Source organism: Engystomops pustulosus, chromosome 1, assembly GCF_040894005.1.
Source record: "Engystomops pustulosus chromosome 1, aEngPut4.maternal, whole genome shotgun sequence".
Taxonomy (NCBI): Eukaryota; Metazoa; Chordata; class Amphibia; order Anura; family Leptodactylidae; genus Engystomops; species Engystomops pustulosus.
Genome location: NC_092411.1, coordinates 50,212,376 through 50,232,261, shown reverse-complemented (window position 1 = coordinate 50,232,261; position 19,886 = coordinate 50,212,376). Strand labels below are relative to the sequence as shown.

The 19,886-nt window shown below is 42.8% G+C and overlaps 1 protein-coding gene across 2 annotated transcripts in view; it reads left to right on the top strand.

The window, feature by feature from the left end:
- Positions 1 to 19,886, top strand: part of LOC140121098 (uncharacterized) — a 53,326-nt gene that overhangs the window by 30,182 nt on the left and 3,258 nt on the right. For both annotated transcript variants that reach the window (XM_072140315.1, XM_072140325.1), the window contains 3 exons: positions 6,802 to 6,980; positions 18,241 to 18,398; positions 19,790 to 19,832. In XM_072140315.1, coding sequence (XP_071996416.1) covers positions 6,802 to 6,980; positions 18,241 to 18,398; positions 19,790 to 19,832 — 380 coding nt within the window. The remainder of the gene's footprint in view (positions 1 to 6,801; positions 6,981 to 18,240; positions 18,399 to 19,789; positions 19,833 to 19,886) is intronic.

Below are 19,886 nucleotides of genomic sequence, written 5' to 3'. Positions count from 1 at the left end.
ATTGAATGGTTGGGAGTTACTGCATGTCCCACAGCCATCCTGTGGTAATAAACCCTGAACGCAGGCGGCCAGATACCGCAATAGTGCATGTGTGGCCACTGGTGGAAGAGTGTGGGGTGGTTGTATCCAAAGACAACTATTTCATTTCTTAAGGACAATATGACTACATATTTGGGATATTATCTTCACAGGTATTTATTTTTTTTTACAATAACATGCAATTGAAGAAATGTATGTATATGGCAGATGAGTTACATTTAATATGTGCTAGTCATTGATTTTAACCCCTAGTAACCACCCATATAGGTTTTTACATCGGTCACTAAGAGGCCTTAGGCTAGGGTGATGGGTTTCTCCTTCTGCCCAGCCTAAGTTCTGCATGGGTCTCCCGTGTTGGGTAGAGCAGTGACTTGGCTGTCATATGACAGCCAAGCCCCTGCTGTAACAATCAAGATCGGAATTACATTTGTTCTGGACTGTTTAATCCAATAACCCCTTAACGACCAGGCCCTTTTTCGTTTTTGCGTTTCCATTTTTCACTTCCCACCTTCAAAAATCTATAACTTTTTAGTTTTCCATATAAAGAGCTGTGTATGGACAGAGCTGTGTATGGATAGTAACAGTATTTAATATTCCATACCGTGTGCTCTGAAGCGGGAAAAAAATTCCAACACAACCAATTGGGTAAGTTAAAGTGTTCTAAAGTTATTAGTGGATAAAGTGACATATGGCAGTTTTGAAAAATAGGGTTTGATCATCAAGGCACAAATGAGCTTGGTTAAAGGACATCTACCACCAGGATGAAGGATTGTACACCAAGCACACTTATATGCAGGTGTGTGCCCTCTCTGCCAGCATCTTCTCTTCATGTAGCTTCTTAGGATCTTGTTTTTATGAAAACTAGGCTTTAAAAATGATGTAAATTAACCTGAGTGGCTCTCGCCTCTACAGATGTCAATGGAGCCTGGAGCCCCTTGGGTTGATTTGCATAATCTTTAAAGGACACCTGTCATCAGGTCTGTGTCACTTGTCCTGTCACCTCTACCTGTTGGAGCAGCTCACAAGGATCCCATCCCAGCCTGACCTATAGGACAAATATAGGCCTCGTTCGAAGCCTCTTACCTGAATATCCTAGGCCCTTCCCCAAGTCCCCGGAAAGATTTGACACTTACAACTGCGTGACGATGGATAACTAAGGCCACAGCAGCCTGTTTATTTAAAATAACATATAACATATAAACAGTATATATATTAACTTTTATTAACATGTACAAATAAAGTGCAATTCTAACAACCTGAAGTGACAAGGCCTGAGAGGGGTGATTCCTAAACGTTACCTGCTTACTCCCGCCGCACCGCACCGGCTCGAGAGCTGACAAATATGTCACAGGTAACCATTCCCTCTGTACCCACCTCCGGGTGGGCCAGCTACCATACCCATCATTCTCCATTTCCACTCTGTGTTAAGCGCACAGCAACATCTTTGTGCGAATTATTTTTTCCCCCGAGACACCCCCCAAAGGCCTTATCCCGCGGCTGCGTGACAAGAAAAACAACTTAAATCCCTATATAAAAACAAGAAAACAAAAAGGGTGGTAAAAACCAACAATACAAAAAAAACAAAACAAAGCAAAAACAAAAAAGGGAGGGCGGGCGGGCATCTTGATCCAGCGCCGGGGGTCCAAGAGGAAGTCGCACCGGTAAGGCCCCCCTTTTTATCCTACACTCTCCTCCCCTATTCTGACCTCACTTCCTAACTCACTCCCCAACCTTAACCCCTTCCTAACCCTAAAACCCGGCCCAATTTTCCTCAGGTCAAGGCGGGCATACAGCTACGGCTCCGCCTAACCTCCTGCCCTTTTTCTGACCTATAGGACAAATATAGGCCTCGTTCGAAGCCTCTTACCTGAATATCCTAGGCCCTTCCCCAAGTCCCCGGAAAGATTTGACACTTACAACTGCGTGACGATGGATAACTAAGGCCACAGCAGCCTGTTTATTTAAAATAACATATAACATATAAACAGTATATATATTAACTTTTATTAACATGTACAAATAAAGTGCAATTCTAACAACCTGAAGTGACAAGGCCTGAGAGGGGTGATTCCTAAACGTTACCTGCTTACTCCCGCCGCACCGCACCGGCTCGAGAGCTGACAAATATGTCACAGGTAACCATTCCCTCTGTACCCACCTCCGGGTGGGCCAGCTACCATACCCATCATTCTCCATTTCCACTCTGTGTTAAGCGCACAGCAACATCTTTGTGCGAATTATTTTTTCCCCCGAGACACCCCCCAAAGGCCTTATCCCGCCACGACGAGGTAGGTGTAAAACCTTACACCTGCCCGTCCCTCCACACCTGGAAGGCCAACTCCACGCCAGATTGGATGCTCCAAGCCCACAGATCAGTACCTATGTGATTCAAATGGACCCCGTCCCCCCTCCGCACAGAGGGGTCGACTGACTCCAAGTCCGGGTGCCGTACCACCAATCCCCCATGACGTGCCACAAACTTCGATACTGATTTGTTGATTTTCGCTCTGGCCCTGTTCAAGCTTGCCACCGATCTCGCATTCCTCCACTTAATCCTCGGGACTATTTCGGACCATACTATGATCAGTCCCGGATACATGTCCCACAGCCTCAACATGTCACACTTCATATCCTTAATCAAATCCACCGAAGTCTTTTCCCCCACATCATTACCACCCAAGTGAATAACTAAAATGTCGGGGGCGGCGTCCATGCGCGAGTAGTAATGCACCTGGTTGAGCAACGATCCCCATACCATCCCCCTAATTCCGATCCACCTGACCACGGCATCCTGTCTTGCCAAACCCAATTGTCGACCTTGCGAACGCACCTCCGCCCTCTTAGCTCCCCAAAAAACAAACGAATGCCCCATGATCCATACGAGGCAAGGAGGGGCTGAATCTGAAAAAGAAAACAACACACAACACCACATAACATCACTACATCACCAGAGAAGGACGAACATACAACTTGTACCTCCCCGACTTCCATCTACCTATCCGCTGAATGCTGCGCGCTGGGAGACCCCATTGTGCTGCTTCTGTAGCTGCACCTATCCTAAATGAATGCGCTGCAAACTCAGATGCCCGAAGCCCCAGCACCTCCAGCGCTTTGCGAAAAACTGCAGTGAACTGGTACCTTGACAGCGCTAAGCCATCCCGATGCACCAACAAAACTGCCGGGCCCCCCGGGCGCACCGCCAGGAAACTCCGCAGCAGCCTTACCGGACACACCGCAGACCCCGCCATCTGGTATAGCACCACATCCGCCCCTTTACCTTCTTGATCCGTTTTCGAGCGTCTCAATTTGCAACAAACCCTATCCTCCAGCAAATACACGTCATGCTTTTTCAACCCATCCTGGCTTCTTGCTGAACTGCTCACCAATTCCCCAATTCTAAAAGCACCAAAGAATGCCAATGAAAAAGCTGTAGACAGCAACACCGCCTCATATGCATCCCGACCCACCCGCGGCATTACCTCCACCAACCTTTCCAACAAGGCAAATGACACCGGCCTTCTCGCATCCGGAGGTCTAGGATGCGACCTCCTATAACCTTTTAGTGCCTGCCTAATAACAAAGGCCTTGGTTACATCCTCAACCCCATGACATTTTAACCAAAAGGCAACAGCCGTCAACTGCTTCGCTACTGCCGACGGCGAAACCCCCGCCTCAAACAACCTAAGTACGTACAGAAATAAAACCGGCAACATATCACCTGCACCAGGACTCACTCCCCTTTCTTTCAAGAATGCGGCCCAAACATTCCACACAGCCGTGTATGCACTCCAAGTAGATGGCGCCACTGATGATCTCAGAAAGGGCAATGCTGTCCGAACGGCAGGTCCCATAACCGCTGAGGACAAGTATAAGGACACCGATCCGCCTCCGGTACCAGCTGCTGGAATTTGTCCCACTGAAAACGAGAAAGGGCGTCAGCAACACAATTCCTGACCCCCGGAACATGCATTCAATATACTCATCCTTCCAAATCTTCTCTTTTACGTCTAGTTTTAAATGCGAACCCAAAGCACTTCCAAAGCATACGTAAACTTCCCTGCGCGCTGCGTCCTCTGACCTGACATCCGACGCAACCGGAGCGGCGGCGGGCAACGCAGCGGGCGCTACAGGAAGGGGTGACGCGGGTGGCAATTGCACTGGAGGGTCTGCCGCCCACACCTGCACCGGAGATGCAACTGCGGGTGGCTCTGACCTCGCGCCCGGCGCGCATTTTTGCAATAACTCCTGCATGCCCTGAAAAAACTGCGTCAACTGATTTTCTGACTGCCCGGCAGACCCACTTCCCCCACCCACCCCTTGCGATTGACTAGCTAACACATGACAATTAGGCGACATTACAGGACAAGACAAAACAGGTGCTATGAGTAACTCACCAGGCTGACGCACAGGAAGCGGAGCAGCCGTTGGGCCTGAGCCAGGGCGAAAAGAATCCTCGAACTCCACATGAGACTCGACCTCTTCTGTAGCATGGAGCGAGACTGCATCATCAACCCGTACTGACTGTTGCACGTACGACTCCCCTGCCACCTGCAGCGCTGACGCATAGCTAGCCGCAAGGCTCCGTCCACTATCATCCGGTGTCTGGAGTGAAAAGGCCCCAGGGGAAGGTGACACCCGGGGTGTCCGCCCCCTCCCCCGCTCCTGGGCTGAGGAACCCACTGGTGATACTAATAAGCCCTGCGCCGATGCACCTGACAGGGCCGCACTCCGGGTCTGTCTTCTCCCTCCTCTCACCGACTGCGGCGAGGACGCAGCCGCTGCTCCAGCATCTCTCCCTTGGCTGCGCCCGCTTCCTCCCACATTCCTTCTGGCCTTCCGCGACCGCACCGGAGACCGGCGGGAGGAAGGCTGTCCACGCTTCCCCCCCGCCGCCCGACTCTCTCCTGCTGAGCCCGCACTAGCGCGAGCCGTTCCCTCCTCTCCACTCTGCTGCCGGCGCCTCGCTGCACGTGGCGACGGACTTAGGCGCTCCGGAGGCCGCGACCTCCGTGCGCGCTGCCACGTGGTACCTGTCTGTGCTCCTGCCCCCGGACCGTCCGTCTCCACCTCCGGAATCAAGGCTGCCTGCAGCTGCTCCGATACCCATTCGGGCCCGTGCTCTGCCTCGGCAGCCCGCATCAGCTCCCGAAGGTGTTGTGCCATCTTGATCCAGCGCCGGGGGTCCAAGAGGAAGTCGCACCGGTAAGGCCCCCCTTTTTATCCTACACTCTCCTCCCCTATTCTGACCTCACTTCCTAACTCACTCCCCAACCTTAACCCCTTCCTAACCCTAAAACCCGGCCCAATTTTCCTCAGGTCAAGGCGGGCATACAGCTACGGCTCCGCCTAACCTCCTGCCCTTTTTCTTTATCTAGTTATTTCATACATTATTCATTGTAAAATCATCTATTCTTTATCATGTAAATGAGGCTGGTCACATGGTCAGAGGCAGTGATGTCACCCGTTACCCCTCCCCTCTCCTCCCCCTGCTCATGTCTGTGTGTAATGTATAGTAAATGCTGCATCCTCCTAATATACAGGTGAGAGACACAGACATCAGCTACACATGAATCTGACATGTTCTGCTGTAACATGGCTGCCTGGAGCTGCTGTATCTCTCCTAAACACACACATGCACACACAGGCTGCAGGGGGTGCCAGTACCAGGAAGCACATCATTATACAGCCTCACACCATTATACAGGCTGTCAGTCATGCACTGGGGGTGTGGCCACCAGCACCAGGAAGCACATCATTATACAGCCTCACATCATTATACAGGCTGTCAGTCATGCACTGGGGGTGTGGCTGTGCCTCCCACTCATGAATAGAGTGGACAGCTTGAATATGCTAATGCTTCATTGGACATTTCACAGGTCATTTGCATACAGCTTTAGGACCTCATTGCTTAGGTTTACAGGCATGTAGAGGGACAATGAAGGGATAGAGGCAATGCTCTCTAATGGCAGTTTATGAAAATATATTTAGTTTAGGGGGGTTATTTTGCATGACGGGTTCTCTTTAAAGCCTTTTTTTCTTAGAAATAAATATCTATGAGAAGAGCAGAACCTGACAGAAGGGCACACACCAGTATGTCAGTGTGCTTGGTTTACATCCTGGTGGTAGATGCTTTGAAAGGATAATACATGTATTTCTATGGGCTCTCAAATGTTTAAGGTTTTTATAGCCCCGCATTTGAGACAACTGTCCAAGCCACAAAACTCAGAGAATATGCTTCTCATAAGTTTGCAACTTTTATGGGTGCATGGCAGAACTAACATGCCGTTGACAAACGGGTTTGTTGTCTGCGGTTACAATAAGATTCTTTATTTCACATTTGGAAATCTATGGAAACCCTAAATACAAGACCTTTTAGCAGTCAGTCTAGGACCACCAGGGGAGTTTATTACAAGCAATCTATAGAAAACACATTAACATCAACTTTATTAAATATACCGTAAGTACATTAAATAATGCTGTTATAGTGCACACATGATCTATCATCAATAAATTGCAATGGCTAATAAATCAATCTATAAGAACCAAAGCAAGTGGCTCCCTTATTTAATAATGATGTGGTCTTCTGCTGGATCTCTGGGATTCTGTCTGAATTGCCTTCTGAAGTTTGAAGAACCTTTAGCCTACTGCTGAGCAATCCATCAGGAATATAATCTGACAGCATACTTATACTTACGTTTGTACTGTATATTTGGAACATTTTTAAAAATTATGACCTAAAGGATTTTTTTTAATCTTCTTCAGGTCCTGATGTGTTGACTCTAGTCGTCGGATCAGACATCAGCCGCTTTCCTACCACTCCCAGACCAACATGCCGAGGCTATTTACATAAGCGGACCCATTCTGGGTTATTGAAAGGGTGGAGGAAGAGGTGGTTTGTTCTAAAACACGATGGGAGTCTTCACTACTACAAGCATAAAAAGGTAATTATTTAAAATATCATTCCAAATCCAGAAACATTCATTTTATAAATTGTAGCAAAACCTAATTGGTATTGAAATCTGAATGGAAACTTCTGCAGCCCAGTGTGCTCATCTGTGATAGTGCTGTCAACCTCTGGGAAGGTGGAAAAGAGTTAATAATATAATTTCCCAGTAGGCACAAATGAATTTTTTTACAACATTGTCTTTGCAAGGATTGTTTTATTAAGTTGAACAAATGTCAAGCTTTCTAGATGAACATAGAACATTCCTAGTGTTCACACAATGTTAGGAATCTTGGGGATTATAATAAGAAATTAAATAACATTCCTAATCTGTATTGTCGTCTCCCAGACACTTTTGCGGGTCACTGTCCTTTTAGTACAAAGAAATTACACAGTGATATCGTTTGTTTCTGTTTCATTCTTGTATGATGTCTATAAGGACAGATGTTGAGTTATTTTATGTTACAGTGAGTATGAAAAGTATTCAAACGCCTTTGTTTCATTGCAGCCAATTGGTAAGATCAAAAAACTTCTTTTTTTGCTCATTAGTGTACTGCACCCCATCTTGACAGAAGAAAACAAAAAAGTACCAGATATTTCTGGTAATTTATTAAACAAGAAAAACTAAAGTATCACATGGTCATAAGTATTCAGACCTTTTGCTTTGACAGTCATATTTAACTCACATGCTGTCTGATTCTCCATGAGATGGTTCTACTCCTTTATTGGAGTCTAGCTGTGTTTCATTAAACCTATCTTGATAACAGCTCACAGTACTTATCAGAACACTTGAGAATCATGGGGTCTAAGGAACTGCCCAAAGAGCTCAGAGACAGAATTGTGACAAAGCACAGATCTGGCCGAGATTACAAAAGAATTTCTGCAGCACTCAAGGTTTGTTAGAGGACAATGGCCACCATAATCCTTAAATGGAAGAAGTTTGGGACGACCACGACTCTTACTCGACATGACTGCCCAGCCAAACTAAGAAATCGTGGGAAAAGAGCCTTGGTGAGAGAGGTAAAGAAGAACCACAATATCACTGTGGCTGTGCTCCAGAGATGCAGTAGGGAGTTTAGAAAAAGTTCCAAAAAGTCACTGCAGCCCTCCATCAGTCGGGGCTTTATGACAGAGTGGGGTGAGGAAAGCCTCTCCTCAGTGCAAGACGTATGAAAGCTGCATACAGTTTCAAAAAAATACATTAACCCCTTAAGGACCAAGCTCATTTTGACCTTCAGGACCAAGCCCGATTTTTGAAATCTGACATATGTCACTTTATGTGGTAATAACTTTAGAACCTTTTAGCTTACCCACATGATTTTAAGATTGTTTTTTCATGACATGTTGTACTTCAAGTTGGTGAGAAATTTTTGTTGATATATTTTGTGTTTATTTATGAAAAAAAATGAAATTTAATGAAAATTTTGAAAAATCTGCACTTTTCATAATTTGAAAATTACTACCAATTAGACAGTAAGTTTAAGCATCCTAATTAGTTGCCAATTATAGTTTACCACATGTGTGCTTCATGTTAGTATCATTTTTTACATTACATTTTATTTTATTATTATGTTAGAAGACTTAGAAGTGTAACTGCAAATTTCTATATTTTCAAGGAAATTTTTGAAATCAAACTTTTTAGGTACCAGGTTAGTTCTGAGGGGCTATTCAAAGTATTCATTACAAACCCCCAACAAGTAACCCCATTATTAAAACAGCACATCTTGAGTTTTTGAAAAATGCTTTTATCAAGTTTGTTAACCCTTTGAGAATTTCACATGAATTAAAACAATATGAAGGTGAAATTGGGAAATTTCCATTTTTATCCATAGTATGTTCATTTAGACCGAAAATTTTAGCATTCAAAAAGATATAAGTGTAAAATAGTTAGGGAGATTTGGTGCACAATTTCTCTCCAACATGGTAATACTTCACATGTGGATGTACGGTGGCATTTGGGCACACAGCGGGGCACAGAAGGGAAGGAGCTCTAATGGGCTTTATAAAAGCATGTTTTGCTTCAAAATTTTTCAGGCCCCATTATAGGTTTTCCGAGCCCCTGAAATAACAGAATAGTATAAACCCACAGCAAGTGACCCCATTTTGGAAACTAAACCCCTCATAGAATGTATCAAGAGGTATAGTGAGTATTTTCACCACACAGATGTCCTACAGAATTTGATAACATTTGGCCATAAAAATGGGAAACAAAGATTTTTCTCAATAAAATGTTCCTTTAGCAACATATTTTACATTTTCACAAGGGGTTAAATAAAATAAGGCATGCACAGATGGTTCTGCAGTTTCTGCTGTAGACGGCAATACCCCATATGTGGCTGTATACTGTTGTATGGGTATATAGCAGGGCCCAGAAATGAACGAGCGCTATTTGGCTTTCAGAGGTCAGATTTTACCGGAATAGATTTTGGGTGCTATATCACATTTTCAAAGCCCCTAAAGTACCAAACAGTGAAAACCCCCCAAATGTAACCCTATTTTGGAAACAAGACCCTTCATAGAATTTATTAAGGTGTTTAAGGAGTATTTTAACCCTTTAGATGTTTCATAGAATTGGGCTTTGTTAGTAAAAATTAATTTTTTTTCCAGAAATTAGTCATTGCAGTTCAAAATTTTTCATTTTCATAAAGGATAAACCAAACAAAGCATGCTAAAATTCGTAAACCAATTTCTTTTGATTATAAAAATACTTCACATGTGGATGTACTGTGGCATTTGGGCACACAGCAGGGCACAGAAGAGAAGGAGCACCAATGGGCTTTAAAAGGGCAGGTTTTGCTTCTATCTTTTTGAGGCACCATGATAGGTTTTCAGAGCCCCTGAGATAACGGAATAGTAAAAACCCACAGCAAGTGACCCCATTTTGGAAACTAAACCCCTCACAGAATCTATCAAGAGGTATGGTGAGTATTTTGACCACACAGATGTCCTACAGAATTTGATCACATTTGGCCATAAAAATGGGAAACAAAGATTTTTCTCAATAAAATGTTCCTTGAGCACCGTATTTTACATTTTCACAAGGGGTTAAATAAAATAAGGCATGCACAGATGGTTCTGCAGTTTCTCCTGTATACGGAAATACCCCATATGTGGCTGTAAACTGTTGTATGGGTATATAGCAGGGCCCAAAAATGAACAAGCGTTATTTGGCTTTCAGAGGTCAGATTTTGCCGGAATAGATTTTGGGTGCTATATCACATTTTCAAAGCCCCTAAAGTACCAAACAGTGAAAAAACCCCAAATGTAACCCTATTTTGGAAACTAGACCCTTCATAGATTTTATTAAGGTGTTTAAGGAGTATTTTAACCCTCTAGATGTTTCATAGAATTGGGCTTTGTTAGTAAAAATGACATTTTTTTTCCAGAAAAAAGTCATTGCAGTTCAAAATTTTTCATTTTCACAAAGGATAAACCAAACAAATCATGCTAAAATTCGTAAACCAATTTCTTTTGATTACAAAAATACTTCACATGTGGATGTACAGTGGCATTTGGGCACACAGCAGGGCACAGAAGAAAAGGAGCACCAATGGACTTTATAAGGGCAGGTTTTGCTTCTATCTTTTTGAGGCACCATGATAGGTTTTCAGAGCCCATGAGATAACAGAATAGTAAAAACCAACAGCAAGTGACCCCATTCTGGAAACTAAACCCCTCACAGAATCTATCAAGAAGTATAGTGAGTATTTTGACCACACAGATGTTCTACAGAATTTTATAACATTTGACCATAAAAAAGGAAAAAAAATGTTCTCAATAAAATGTTGATTTAGCACCATATTTTACATTTTCACAAGGGGTTAAATGAAATAATGCATGCACAGATGGTTCTGTAGTTTCTCCTGTATGTGGCTGTAAAATGTTATATGGGTATACAGCAGGGTCCAGAAACGAGCAATCGCTATTTGGCTTTCAGAGGTCAAGTGGTGCCGGAATAGATTTCAGGGTCTATACCACATTTGCAAAGTCCCCAAATTACCAAACAGGGAAAATCCCCCAAATGTGACACTATTTTGAAAACTAGACCCTTCATAGAATTTATCAAGGTGTAAAAGGAGCATTTTAACCCTTTAGGTGATTCATAGAATTGGGCTTTGTTAGTAAATATGAGATATTTAACAACAAAAAAAATCATTGGAGTTCAAAATCTTTCATTTTCACAAAGGGTTAATGGGAAAAATGCACAATTAAATTCATAAACCAATTTCTCCAAGGTACAAAAATACTTCACATGTGGGTATAAATTGATATTGCAGCTAATGGTCCACGACCAAAGGGAAAGAGCACAGTTTTGCTTTTGAAGGGGAGATTTGCAATGAATAGCTTTTAGAGCCGTTGAAAACTGAGCCACAATAGTTAACCCCCCAAATGACCCCATTTTAAAAACTACACATTTTAGGAAAATTATAAGGGGGTAGTTATTGGCTTATATACTGTGCCCAGCCCATGCCATCCAGAATATGCATAACTTAAATTGTTATTCGGTGTACAGTGTTTACAGAGACTCTAGCGTTGCAAAATTATAAAGGAAGCTGAAGAAATGTTTTCTGCTTCCTTTACAATATTCATCAAGGGGTATAATGGGAATATAGGGGTGAGGGGTTGGGGGGTTCTCGATGCAAACACCAGGGAATATAATTATTTGCAACAAAATTAATGGTGTTATTTAATATCTAAAGAGGTGTGGTAGATGCGGAAGCATTCTCCAATGCAAAGGCCAGGTTTAGTTGGGCAAGTTTCACAATGGTGGGTAGTGTCTTTCCTCACCCCTCTAGTCGTGCAGACGCGACACCTTTTTTGTGGTCTCCTTTTTTTTTCAGTGGGGGAAATAACCCCAGGGAAGTGTTGCCCGGGGACTATCCTAGCGATCCCACCAGTACTCGTGCCTTCACCTTCGTCTCCAAAAATTAATTTCTTTATAATTATTTCCTGGAAACCCAAGAAAGTCTCCCTGTGGCCAGCCACTTTATAGAGTACAAATGCATTGCAGAGTGCCACTTGAGTAAGGTACACTACTATTTTCTTATACCATACCCTAGATTTTCGTATGGCACTATAGGGTTGCATTAATTGGTCGGAAAGATCAACTCCTCCCATAAATTGATTATACTCCTGGATGCACACAGGTTTGTTGACCCGCTCTGAGCTTCCACGGACTGGCATTGGAGTGGATTCATTGGCATGGAGACTGGTCAAAACAAGGACATCCCGTTTGTCCTTGAATTTGACCAGCATCAGGTTTTTAGAACAAACAGCCCTGCTTTCCCCACGCCTTAGGGGCTCTTCTAAAAAGGACTTGGGGAGACCCCTCTGATTTCTACGAATGGTGCCACATGTCATTGTGCCCCTGGCAGCAAGGGACTGCTGGAGACCGATGCTATTATAAAAGTTGTCCACATAAATGTGGTACCCATGGTCAAGTAAGGGGTGGATTAAATCCCAGACAATCTTCCCGCTGATTCCTAGGATAGGGGGACAATCTGGTGGTTCTATTTTTGAGTCCTTCCCCTCGTATATGCGAAACCGAAGTGTATAGCCCGATACACTTTCGCAGGCCTTGTAGATCTTCACCCCATATCTTGCTCTTTTATTGGGGAGGTACTGTCGAAAAAGTAAGCGGCCTTTAAAGTGGACAAGCGACTCGTCAACCGCTAGACATTTCTGTGGGGTGTATATCTCTCCGAATTTCAAATTATAGTGGTCAACCACTGGCCGAATTTTATAGAGTCTGTCATGTCTGGGATCATTTGTTGGTGGACACTCAGCATTGTTGTTGTAGTGCAGGCATTTTAGGAGACTTTCAAAGCGAGCCCTGGGCATGGTAAGGGGGTAAAGAGGGGTGTGGTAAAGAATGTCTTTATTCCAGTAGGAACGTATGGAGGGTTTTTTAGAAATGCCCATATTAAGCAAAAGTCCCCAAAACTTTCTCATTTCAGTAGGGTGCGTAGGGAACCATTTGTGAGGCTTGGCAATATAACTTTGGGGATTTTGGGCAATAATTTGCTCTGCATAAATGTTAGTTTGCGTAACCATTAAGTGAATTAACTCGTTTGTAAAAAATAATTGAAAAAAATCAATTTCCGTAAAACCGGTTGTATCCACGTTGATGCCAGGAGTGGCAGAAAATTCTGGAACCTGTGGTTCATAATTTACTGCAGGGACCCACTCAGAAACAGATTGTGATTCCTCCCTTACTTGAGTATGACTACCCTGGGGTTCGTCATCACTAACTCTAGGGCGACGAGCCCGGGGTTCATTGTCAGATGAATCGCTTGAAGAGGATGACATTAAAAATGTCACCTCTTCTCCACTGTCAGAATCGCTGTCTTCAAACAACATCGCAAAAGCCTCCTCGGCACTATACAATCGCTTTGTCATTTTTTGTGTGCGTGTGCTCTTTATTTAAAACCGTAACAATAATGCCACTAAATTATGCCGACGACAATATTAACATAAAACAGATAAACTTTTTTTGGTTTGTTTTTTGTGTTTTTTTTTTGGGGGGGGTGTTTGTTTTTTAACTGAACACTTACTAACTCTCCTTACCCTAATGACAAATGACACAGGGATGGCGTACAGTAATTTGATAGTGATACAGCAGCAAAAGGTTTAATTTATAACAAACTTAACTAGCTACTATCAAATGTCACAAATGTTTAAAAATGTTACAAATGTCACAAGACCTGTGTTGTGAGCCACAGAAAACACAGTAATGTTGAGATTACAGATGACAGTGGCACAAGACTTGTGATTCTGAGATGACAGGTGACAGTGACACTGAGGTGGTTGTGACACTGCAGCGACAGGTAATGGTGATGCAGGACCAAACGCTGAGATTACAGATGACAGTGACGTAGGACTTTTGATTCTGATATTACAGGTGACAGTGACACTGGAGCGACAGGTGATGGTGATGGCAGGACCTAACGCTGAGATTACAGATGACACTGACACAGGAATTTTTATTCTGATATTACAGGTGACAGTGACACTGGAGGTAGTGACACTGAGGTGACGGGTGACACAGTGACACTGAGATGGTTGTGACACTGACGTTACAGGTGACAGTGACACTGGAGCGACAGGTGATGGTGATGGCAGGACCTAACGCTGAGATTACAGATGACAGTGACACAGAAATTTTGATTCTGATATTACAGGTGACAGTGACACTGGAGGTAGTGACACTGAGGTGACGGGTGACACAGTGACACTGAGATGGTTGTGACACTGACGTTACAGGTGACAGTGACACTGGAGCGACAGGTGATGGTGATGGCAGGACCTAACGCTGAGATTACAGATGACAGTGACACAGGAATTTTGATTCTGATATTACAGGTGACAGTGACACTGGAGGTAGTGACACTGAGGTGACGGGTGACACAGTGACACTGAGATGGTTGTGACACTGACGTTACAGGTGACAGTGACACTGGAGCGACAGGTGATGGTGATGGCAGGACCTAACGCTGAGATTACAGATGACAGTGACACAGAAATTTTGATTCTGATATTACAGGTGACAGTGACACTGAAGGTAGTGACACTGAGGTGACGGGTGACACAGTGACACTGAGATGGTTGTGACACTGACGTAACAGGTGACAGTGACACTGGAGCGACAGGTGATGGTGATGGCAGGACCCAACGCTGAGATTACAGATGACAGTGACACCAGACTTGTATTTCTGATATGACAGGTGACAGTGACACTGGAGGTAGTGACACTGAGCTAACAGATGATGCGGAAGGTGGTGACACTTGGGGGATGATGATGGAGGTGGTGACACAGAGGTGACAGAGCTAGTGGTGTCACTCTGGTATATTGATTACTGACAGTGGGCAGCACAGTGTATAGGGGGCTGTTATATGGCACAGAAAAGGGGATCTGATCCCTATATTCACTTTTTTAATAATCTTTCTTCAGGCTCTCCTTCTCTTTCTCCGTCTCTGATCGCTTCCAGAATGAAATGAAGTGATCAGAGACGGAGATGCTGTGTAAGAAGCCTGGAAACAGCAGCTGAAAGGGGATTGGTGCACACTCGAGGTAATGGACCAATCACAGCGATCGCCGACCGGGACCTGCTGTGATTGGTCCATACTCCGTGTCACCAAGTCCCCTGCTATCACGGCCGGCAGCGCTCCTGGCTCTGTGCCCCCGGGACCTGGAGCTGTCACCCCATTTGTGCAATCAGTACATGCACGTCTGGATGCGCTAAGGCACCCCATTTCCAGACGCGATGTACGTCTGATTGCGTTATGGGGTTAAGGACTCCTAGACTATGAGAAATAATGTTAATGTTATGTGGTATGTGTGGAGAAAAACAGACACTGCACATCACCTGCCAAATACAATCCCAACAGTGAAACTTGGTGGACAACTGGTTGCAACTGAAGGAAAGATGTATGCAGCCAAGTACACAGATATACTGGATGAAACCTCTTCCAGAGAGCTCTGGACCTCAGACTGGGTTGTTCACTTTCCAACAATGACCCTAAGCACACAACTAAAATAACAAAGCAGTGGCTTCAGAACAACTTTATGACCATTCTTGAGTGGCCCAGCCATAATCCTGACCTAAACCCAATTAAACGTTCACCATCCAACCTGAGGGAACTGGAGAGGATCTGCACAGAAGAATGGCATTGCTGTACTTGCTCAAAAGGTGTTTCTACTCAATACTGAATAATTTCTTTTTTAATAAATTAGCAAAAATATTGTCCGAGCACCTGTCCATGTGATTGCAGCCTAAATTGAAGGGTTTTTATATTTCCAAGCTGTAGTCTTATCAATTATCATTCAAAGTTAAGAAATCAACAATGTACTCTTGAAGATACTTGTAACAAATATACATACATACATATATATTATACACCACGTACATACAAATTATGTGCACCATTTCCACCTAAATAACTAAGCAACTTTTTACTAACTAAATAAAAGAGGTATGTGGTGGGCATACATACTATACATACTGCTCCCCATTTCCTACTGCTGCCCACTTCCTGTGATTGCTACAACCAATGATTGGCTAAGCCTCCTCCCTGTTTCCTGTCATGTTGGGACACACCCAGGAAGTGGATTGTGACAAGAATCTTTGCTACCAGGGTGACAGGGCAGAGTTAATAAACTCTATTTTTTATTTTTTTTACCGAGTAGCCCCCTCTTCATCATAATTCTACTTAGTGGGAAAACCTTTTTAATTGGATTGGACCCAATTAAAGTTTTCAAGTTATCATTTATTTATAGGATAGATTATAACTTGCTTATCAGTAGGGTATCAAAAAAGGGTCCTGTTTGCACAACATGAAAAGATTGGCAAAAAAGTTGGACTTCCATTTGCCTCTTCCAGAAATAGAGTAAAAAGACATGGACCCTATTGTTGTCTGACTACATGAGAATACCGGCGTGTCCTAGGATAATAATTATACTTTTTTCCTGTCTCTTTGCTGTTTAGTATTAAATCTCATCCATTTGTGATCTCAAACCATTTAATAAATGGAGATCCCCATTTTACTAAAGCATTTACCGTAGTCTAAATTTTAATTTGGTCACGGGGGTTTACATATAATTGTGAATAAGTAAATTAGGGGTCTCTTGTGATCGTATGACACCGTTATTTTACTCTTTTGATGATAAATGATAGGGCTTTTCCTATTATATGACTCCAATGAGAATTAGTAAAAATTGTATATTCTGTATGGAGAATGCTTTGTTCTGCTTCTGGGAGTTCCCGGGAGTAAGCCTAAGCATTTTATGTAAACAGCTTAGGACAGCAATAGGCTTATGCTTAAACCTCTGCCAGTGTACATGCCACATCCCTGCGTTATCAAGCAACTACCATTACTCGAAGAAATCCTAATCTCTGGCTCTAACAGAAAAACTAAGTTGCGCGGGTTGTTCTTGGTTAATATACAAAGCTCAGCCAAAGCACTTTATATTATAGCAAGCGTCTATATAATCAATGGCCTAAATATTGGCGTAACTTGAAGCTGCTGGGCCCCAATACAATTTCTGGTTTAGACCCTCTAAGTATAAATAGGGAGGAGACAGCTTACAAGCCCCCTAAGGCCCCTGGGCCGGGGCGAGTCTGCACCGGTGTCCCCCTCACCATTTATAGGCAGTTCAGCTGCTGTGGAGCACTTGTAAAGAGGCTAATGTTGTTCAGACCCTTTTCTATTGGCTTAGCTCCTAACCATTATCATAGCAATATCAGCAAACAGGTAAGGAGGATATTACCCCACATTCTTGTAATGGGAATAATTAATTTCATCATCCTGCCCCATTTTATTTTATTGTTGTATAATTCTATCTTTCTGCATACATCTCAGCTTCACATTGGTATAAGCCGGGGACTGTCCCAGAGACTCTTATCTGTATCCCTTAAAACCACCCATGACTGCTAAATTTGTGATAGGACATTCACAAACTTCTTTAATCAGGTTAGAATAAGCTCAAATTTCCCAAATTGTTACTAAAATTATTTAGCTAATCCTTAGAAATTCTGTACTATGGATTCCTCATACTGCTATAGCAATGTACAGTACTTTTAAAGATAATCTAACATCAGAATCAAGCATTGATAAACTTACTCATAGATCCAGGCACTGTGACTGTGGTAATTTTCTTATATTTGTTATCTATGAACTCCTTCCTTCTAAAATCAACTTTTAAAATTATGCTAATTCCCAGAGCACCGCTGTGCTTCAGATTCCCAGACTGTGAGACTCTCTCCATCTTCTCCCTGCTCAGGATCTCCCCCTTCCCTCTATCTGATGTAATCTCACTGCAGAACAGGAAGTGGGAGGGAAGTGCTCCTGCACACTGTAACAGCATATGAATCTGCAGCACGGAGGGGCTCTCAGAACCGCCTTAATATACTTTCAGGCTCATTAGCATCATTTTAAAGGTTAATTTTTGAAGGAAGGAGCAATGGATAACAGATATGAGAATAGTGCCATAGTCACAGTTCCAGATCTATGGGTAAGTGTCCTTGGGTTATCCATGCTTGTTCTTTATGGTAGATTTCCTCCAAGGGATATAGGTTTGTTGTAATGAAATGTAATTCAAACTTTGAGTTCATGAGGGGATCCTGTGTACACATTGTATTTGGCATAAAAATTTTCACATTAATTAAGTGAATGGAAGAAACACATTTGTAAGCATAATGTAAAGATGTAACGTGTAGTCGCTTCACTTGCTACAAATAAACAATGTATTTTCACTTCAGGATGAGGGGAAATGCCGTCCCTTAGAGGTGACAAAATTAGAAGGATCTGAAATTGGCATTGATACCACCTTGGGGAAACCATTTGTCTTTCGATGTGTCCCACAATCTGGAAACCGAATTTACTATTTCTGTGCCACATCCAACCAAGAAATGAAAAGGTAGATATTACACTATACTATGGCTTTGAAATGTCAAATTTGTCAAATGAAACCTGTCACCCACTTTTACCCCACCAAACTAGCAGCACCCTTAGGTAGGGTATGAAATGTCTTTTCCTGCATTGCCTTTTTACGTGAAATAAAACCTATAAAAAATCTGTATAGTCATGTCAAAATGAACAGAAAACTGTGATATTATGCCAGAGATGAGTCAGGCTCAATGATGCCTCTACAGTAGCTAAAGCCATGGTTCTGGTACCATATTAAAGAAAAGAATTCAATCTTTCAAAAAGATAAACATCCAATTCCATTATATGAATTTAAAAGGGTTTGCCCATGAAAGAGAGTTCTCAAATATTAATCCTCTAGTGATGTTTACATAATAATGATAATTTTAACTCTTACTTTACAATTTTACTCAGTTTGATTGCTGTTTTAGCTCCTATTACTCAGTGATGGTCAGTGCAAAATTCCAAAGTGTGGGTGGGGACTCTCTAAGCAGACACTTCATGATTCCTCTGTGCTATGAGATGCTGTGTGCTGACAGTGTGCTTAGATTATCAGGGTATAAGGTTTAGCTACACTTTTATATAGCTTCTGAACAATCTACTAGTATTTGACACATAGAAAAAGAGAGAAGAGACAGATCAGAGATGAGAGATGATGTGATGAATTTAATACATAATGTAACTCGCTGCTCTGTCAGCACTGCTATATGCCTCCCTCCCAGATAAAGACCTTATCTGCCTGTACCTTGTACAGTTAGTCTCTGTATGCTGATGCTTGCTGGCGGGAAGTGCCTGTGTCAGAGCTGGTCTCGCAACGCAGGGGGGAGAGGCATGGGGAAGAGAGCACTGCAGTGTGCAGACACTATTCATAAGAAGAATCTAGCTGACCATAGTCATGATTCCCTGTGGACCCAGGGGCAACCAAATTGTAAACAGCAGGGCTGACAAGTTGAAATTATATCTGTGAAATGCTGTATTTTTGTTAATAACAGTGAATTAGAGAATCTGTTATTTTGTTATCTTGAGTACTGTACATATAAGAATCTTATATTCATGGGAACACCCCTTTAACTACCACTTTCCCCGGTTTTGTAGCTTACAGAACCACAGGCCTGATATGATTTGAAATATATTAGATTATAGATTTAGATACCAAGTTCTGGTATCAGATTATAGAATATTATATAAGGACGAATATATAGACACTTGAAATGACACCACCCTTCCAGCATCTGAGAGTGTTGCTTTAGATGCCTTGTGTTTTATAGCATTTAGACCCAGCCATGTGCCATGCTGATGGCTGTAACCATACAAATATGACACTAATTATATTTCCCATATGTCTGATTTAAATGGTTTATCTCTTCATATTTTGTGTGATAGGTGGCTGGAAGCTATGGATAAAGCAGTACATCCTCTTAACCAGGTAAATAGTGACTACTGTTTTCTTGAATAACAGTTTACAATTCATTTATAGGGT